The sequence below is a fragment of the Oncorhynchus gorbuscha genome, unplaced genomic scaffold (genome assembly GCF_021184085.1).
Source record: "Oncorhynchus gorbuscha isolate QuinsamMale2020 ecotype Even-year unplaced genomic scaffold, OgorEven_v1.0 Un_scaffold_1985, whole genome shotgun sequence".
Lineage (NCBI taxonomy): Eukaryota > Metazoa > Chordata > Actinopteri > Salmoniformes > Salmonidae > Oncorhynchus > Oncorhynchus gorbuscha.
Window position 1 is genome coordinate 7,713 of NW_025746611.1, and position 6,843 is coordinate 14,555.

Sequence of the window (6,843 nt, forward strand, 5' to 3'; positions counted from 1 at the left end):
CTGAATGAACTGTTTCTCTGCCAGACAAGGCTGGCAGAGAAATATCCAGGTGTAGCAGTGGTAAGGTGTTGGGACTCTGCTGATAACCAGGTATAACAGTGGTAAGGTGTTGGGACTCTGCTGATATCCAGGTGTAACAGTGGTAAGGTGTTGGGACTCTGCTGATATCCAGGTATAACAGTGGTAAGGTGTTGGGACTCTGCTGATATCCAGGTATAACAGTGGTAAGGTGTTGGGACTGCTGTTGGGACAGCTTTAGTTTGTCACCGTTATAGTGCAATGAATGTATTTTATTTTTATTTTACCTTTATTTAACCAGGCAAGTCAGTTAAGAACAAATTCTTATTTACAATGACGGCCTGGGAACAGTGGGTTAACTGCCTGTTCAGGGGCAGAACGACAGATTTGTACCTTGGCAGCTCGGGGGTTTGAACCTGCAACCTTCCGGTTACTAGTCCAACGCTCTAACCACTAGGCTACGCTGCCGCCCCTACACTCTAACCACTAGGCTACGCTGCCGCCCCTACACTCTAACCACTAGGCTACGCTGCCACCTCTACACTCTAACCACTAGGCTACGCTGCCGCCCCTACACTCTAACCACTAGGCTACGCTGCCGCCCCTACACTCTAACCACTAGGCTACGCTGCCGCCCCTACACTCTAACCACTAGGCTACGCTGCCACCCTACACTCTAACCACTAGGCTACGCTGCCGCCCCTACACTCTAACCACTAGGCTACGCTTTATTGTTTAGTGTTGTGGCTTTGCTGACATACATCCCACCTTTTGATTTTCCCCTCCAAGATTTACATGCTAAAATCGCCACTGTGACCTACATACAGTAGGTCACAGTGTTGTGCAAACCATAACCCGGCCCGACCCCAATCAACTCTTCAGAATATTAGGGCCAGGGCTGAAAATCTAATTTCTTCCATTAAGTTTGTTTTTGGGGGCAGAAGAATTAAGGAAGAGGAAACTCGAAAGAACTTTGATCGCTTTCATTGTCATTTTTTTTCTTTTTTGCAAAAAAGACCCAGATCCAGCTAAATAGGTTCCCGGAACAAAACAGTCCGAAACAGAGAGGTGGGATCCGGCACAAATGAACCACTGCTCTCTCCTCCCACGAGCCAATTCAAACCAATCAAACCCTTCTGTTCCTGGAACGCTCCGACCATCCAGTCTAGAAACATTAGTGACCATTATAGTGACCATTATAATGAAGTCATTATAGAGCAGGACCCTGGTGGGCCATTAGTAGAAGTAGCTTTTCAGTAAGGACACACACACACACACACACACACACACACACACACACACACACACACACACACACACACACACACACACACACACACACACACACACACACACACACACACACACACACACACACACACAATCAGTTTTCTTTCATTTCCTTCCTCAGACAACCATACATAAGAATGGCTAGTTGGCACATTCTCCAGGATCTTTAAATTCATTACTTTGTTTTGGTGTTTCAACAGCTAAGGAAATCAATGATTGATCAAAAAAAATCAGTGATTAATTTACAAGACTTTGGCTGTGTTCACGTAGGCAGCCCAATTCTGATCTTTTTTTTCTCACTAATTGGTCTTTTGAACAATCAGATCTGATGTGATTGGTCAAAAGATCAGAATTGTGCTGCGTGTGTAAACACAGCCTTTTTGAAGCAGATGTTCCCTTTTCCACAAATCACTGAGTGATTCAGCGACAAAGTCAGTTGGTTTTGTCGCCGGGAAGACACACACACACACGCACGCACGCACGCACGCACGCACGCACGCACGCACACACACACACACACACACACACACACACACACACACACACACACACACACACACACACACCAATAAAAACAGCTAAATCTAAGTGCAAGTCATACGCAAAAGTTGTACAACTTACAATCAACATGCAGGGTCAGGGATGATAACATTAAACATGGACAGTTGTTGTATCCCAAATAGCACCCTATTCCCTATATTGTGCACTATGTAGAGAACAGGGTTCTATTTGGGACACAGTCAATCCTCTCCTCAGACTCTACAGTTCCTCCAAGCCTGAGGAGCCCAAACTGCCAAGCTCTCTGACTGCAGTGATTGAGTCTACTAAACATGAACAGACAGACAGACTGACTACAACACAGTGGAACTAAAGTGAGTCATTGCCTGCTTACTGCCAACTCATTCAACCCCTGGTTCGTCTGGTAGCTTACTGCCAAGTCATTCAACCCCTGGTTCCTTTTTCCTGCTTACTGCCAAGTCATTCAACTCCTGGTTCCTTTGGTAGCTTACTGCCAAGTCATTCAACCCCTGGTTCCTTTAGCCTGCTTACTGCCAAGTCATTCAACCCCTGGTTCCTTTAGCCTGCTTACTGCCAAGTCATTCAACCCCTGGTTCCTTTGTTAGCTTACTGCCAAGTCATTCAACCCCTGTTTCCTTTGTTAGCTTACTGCCAACTCATTCAACCCCTGGTTCCTTTGTTAGCTTACTGCCAACTCATTCAACCCCTGGTTCCTTTGTTAGCTTACTGCCAAGTCATTCAACCCCTGGTTCCTTTTTCCTGCTTACTGCCAAGTCATTCAACTCCTGGTTCCTTTGGTAGCTTACTGCCAAGTCATTCAACCCCTGGTTCCTTTTTCCTGCTTTCAATTCAACCCTGGTTCCTTTGGTAGCTTACTGCCAAGTCATTCAACCCCTGGTTGGTTTGGTAGCTTACTGCCAAGTCATTCAACCCTGGTTCCTTTGGTAACTTACTGCCAAGTCATTCAACCCCTGGTTCCTTTGGTAACTTACTGCCAAGTCATTCAACCCCTGGTTCCTTTGGTAACTTACTGCCAAGTCATTCAACCCCTGGTTGGTTTGGTAGCTTACTGCCAAGTCATTCAACCCCTGGTTGGTTTGGTAGCTTACTGCCAAGTCATTCAACCCCTGGTTGGTTTGGTAGCTTACTGCCAAGTCATTCAACCCCTGGTTGGTTTGGTAGCTTACTGCCAAGTCATTCAACCCCTGGTTCCTTTGGTAGCTTACTGCCAAGTCATTCAACCCCTGGTTGGTTTGGTAGCTTACTGCCAAGTCATTCAACCCCTGGTTGGTTTGGTAGCTTACTGCCAAGTCATTCAACCCCTGGTTGGTTTGGTAGCTTACTGCCAAGTCATTCAACCCCTGGTTGGTTTGGTAACCAGCCAAAGTCCTGACTTCTTTCCTCTCAGTGCCACTGTCTGCAGTCATTCTAACCTCGTCCCCAGGCTCAGGCTCAGAGAGAGAAGGCTGGGATTACATTGGTCCTAAATGGTACCTAATTACTTTTGGCCACCCTTTTCCCTTCGCACACTACTTTTAGTCACCCTATTCCCTTAGTGGACAAAAGTAGAGCACTACATGGGGAATAGGGTGCCACTTTAAATGCAGACACATGCGATCGTGCATCACTGTTCAAAGCTGTGCTCCTGTTGCCATAGAACCCAGTCAGTAAACATAGAGGCGTGTTAAAGACACAGGACGGAGGGATGCAGTGGTGTTACCATGGAGCTGGGGGGAGAGGAGTACCTGTGGTGTAGCGGGAGAGAGGTCTGTTCTAGACAGCAGGGAGGAGGAGAGGGGGTGAGGAGGGGACGGAGGAGAGGAGGAGGAGGAGGAGAGGAGGTGACGGAGGAGAGGAGGGGATGTAGGAGAGGAGGGGACGGAGGAGAGGAGGGGATCGAGGAGAGGAGGGGACGGAGGAGAGGGAGGGACGGAGGAGAGGAGGGGACGGGGGAGAGGAGGGGATGAGGAGAGGAGGGGACGGAGAGGAGAGGAGGGGATCGAGGAGAGGAGGAGACGGAGCAGAGGAGGGGACGGAGGAGAGGGAGGAGAGGAGGGACGGAGGAGGAGGATGGGGACGGAGGGGACGGAGGAGGAGGGGGACGGAGGAGAGGAGGGGATGTAGGAGAGGAGGGGACGGAGGAGAGGAGGGGATGTAGGAGAGGAGGGGACGGAGGAGAGGAGGGGATAGGAGAGGGAGGGACGGAGGAGGGACGGAGGAGGGGACGGAGGGAGAGGAGGGGAGAGGAGGGGACGGAGCAGAGGGGACGGAGGAGGGGGGATGGAGGAGAGGGAGGGAGGGGGAGGAGGGGACGGAGGAGAGGAGGAGACAGAGGAGGGGACGGAGGAGAGGGGGAGGAGGGGATGTAGGAGAGGAGGGGACGGAGGAGAGGGAGGGAGGAGGGGAGGAGAGGGAGGAGGAGAGGAGAAGGAGAGAAGGGAGAGGGGGAGGATGAGGAGGGAACGGAGGAGAGGAGGGGAAAGAGGAGGGGCAGGAAGACAGGAAGAGTTCAATGCCCTACAGTACCCCCTCAAAGGTATAAACACACTATCTACAGAAGAACACAAGATGAGAAGGTTGGATTTCAACCCTTCTGAAGTCAGCTAGAAATAACTGATGATGATGATGATGATGATGACCACAGAGAATTTGAAGAAATTCTCAAAAGGACCAAGACATTCCCGATTTGTAGTCTGAGAGGTGCACGTCTGAAAAGTAATATCACACACAATGGGACTAGAGAGTTTAATGGACCAGCTGAAAAGAAAAGAGACCTTCACTCACACAGACGTTTGGGCTTTCTGTCCCAAAGGGAGTCATTTAGTCTTCTCTGTTCCTCTTCATCACAGTAGAGGTTCTCTTTGTGAGTGATGATGAGGCTATGTCTCTAGAATAGACTTGGACAGGTGTAGATCCTCTCACACTTGCTGTAAAGTGACTTTTACGAAAGTTAAACTCATTATTTAAGTCTGTGATTATTTTGCCATATCTTTGGAATAGAAAATAGCAAGAATGTTATTTCGTCTTTAGTATACAAACAGCGTGTTTACATTAACATAGTTTTAAAAAACAGGCAACTATTAACATAATATCGATCTCATGTCAATAAACTGAGACTGGGAACTTTTCCAGCCAGACACTTTGCCTTGCTACTGTATCGATCGTTCACAGCTTTGCATTCAGTAACTGCAACACTGTGTCGACTATAAAGTGTAGAGCGCTCCTTCACAGTGTTCTCGTTCTAGAGTTGTCGTCATTTACCTTTGGGTTCAGCACCAGTTGCTGTTCATCAAAGTGCAGCAGAGCCACGGAGTTCGACTCGGAATTATTGACGAATATCTGCAGACACGGATACAGCGAAGTCCCCTTGCAGTCCGCCCCGCACGTGAACACGCACTCGAACATCTCCTCCGGTCTGAGCACGGACACCACCGTGCAGTTGGCCGGTTTGCTCTGCATGCTCTGTAGAGTTGGACTGAGCCAGCAGAACCCGAGGATAAAGAGGGACAGAATGCCACAGACGATGAGGAACAGTCCTAGTCGGATACTCTTATCCTCCGCCTCCGAGTACTCGTATGACACCCTCATTTTCGCCATTATGCTCCTCTTCGGTCTGAAAAGAGCTCGAAAGTGACGGAGAGGAGAGCTGGAGAGGGGCTTCTCTCTCTCTCTCTCTCTCTCTCTCTCTCTGCGCTGTGTTGCCCCAAACACTGGCAGCCTCTAGGAAAACGTCCCTCTCACTCAACCGGCCTCCGCGCCCTCCCTTCTGCATGGAGAACTTTGCGAAAGCGGAGCAGCTGCGGTCCAGCCTGTCCCTCCTCCCCTCGCTCTTATGCGCGTGATATCTACTTCATATCACAACGGTCCGTAGAGATGTGGATTTCGCTGAAAGGCTGGATGTTGCATCTGGGATTCGGTTCGGAGTAAATGCCGCTCCCTTTACTGCCGATCAGATGATGCGCTGCAGCGGTCCCTCGCCGTGGCTCCGACATCCATCACTTCGCTGTGGACAAACTGGTCTACTGTTGCCCCTTTAGAGATGGAGCCCGCTTTCTCTGCTCACGGTGCCGAGAGGTCTGAGGACCAGCCTATATAGCCTGAGGCGAGGATCTTTCTACAGTTAAAAATAGGTCTCTTCTGCTGACACCAATGTTACCAACTTCATTACGCTGATTGGACGGTATTGTTTTGACGCATCACTCCAGGGTGCACCTGTTGACAGACTAGGCTAAACTAGTTACTATTAACACATTCAATAACACAAATAATGACCTACGTCATTAAGCTTTAGGACACATGATAACTTGGCTTGGCATACAAAAAAAAGCTTATAGTTGACCAATCAAAAAGCAAGCATTATGCCATGCGAGTTTTAGCGTAATCAGCAGTGCCCGCCAACGATTACGGTGGTGTACGGCGCTCGGTGGCGTGCACGTGGCAGAAAAGCCTAAAGCTGGTCTGCATCTGTTCACTTCCTAGATGTACAGAATCATTTTGGGGCTTTCTTGAAAAGCACATAGAAACATACACACACACACATAAACACACGCACATAGTGTTGTATCGTAAGGGCCATTAACCAGCGGTAATTCCATTCACTGCATCTTTATAAACACCCTGTTTACTGTCTGACATTGTTTTGTTTGAGAGAGAGAGAAATGATTGGAACCTGCTTGTCAACTCTGATTTTTATCTTTTAATGGAAAATGACAAATGTTTATCAAGTGTTGAAATAATAATGGAAACTGTTTTCATAAAAGTAATGACTATTTTATATTAATTAAGGATTTCTAGATGATGCTTACATTTAGATGCAGGGACAAATCAGTATCACTACTACTACAATCAACCTTGATCAGCATCTTAACATCCAGTGGGACAGGCTCTGTTACAGAGAGGCATCTAAAACTTAAGGGGGGGGATGCGATTACTTATCCTATCCAAGGTCTGTCTCTATCCAAACATGCCCAGTTTGTTGTCCCTAATATGTGAATATAACAGAGGTGATTAAACTAA

The 6,843-nt window shown here is 48.2% G+C and overlaps 1 protein-coding gene across 1 annotated transcript; it reads right to left on the reverse strand.

The window, feature by feature from the left end:
- Positions 1-4,535: 4,535 nt before the first annotated feature.
- LOC124024736 (calcium-activated potassium channel subunit beta-4-like) lies at positions 4,536-6,148 on the reverse strand. Its single transcript, XM_046338533.1, has one exon. It carries the CDS (start codon positions 5,422-5,424, stop codon positions 5,053-5,055), a length of 372 nt encoding a protein of 123 aa, XP_046194489.1. The 5' UTR covers positions 5,425-6,148; the 3' UTR covers positions 4,536-5,052.
- Positions 6,149-6,843: the final 695 nt, after the last annotated feature.

Excerpts from the sequence above, each read along its gene's own strand:
- LOC124024736 (XM_046338533.1), bottom strand. The coding sequence starts at position 5,424 with ATGGCGAAAATGAGGGTGTCATACGAGTACTCGGAGGCGGAGGATAAG.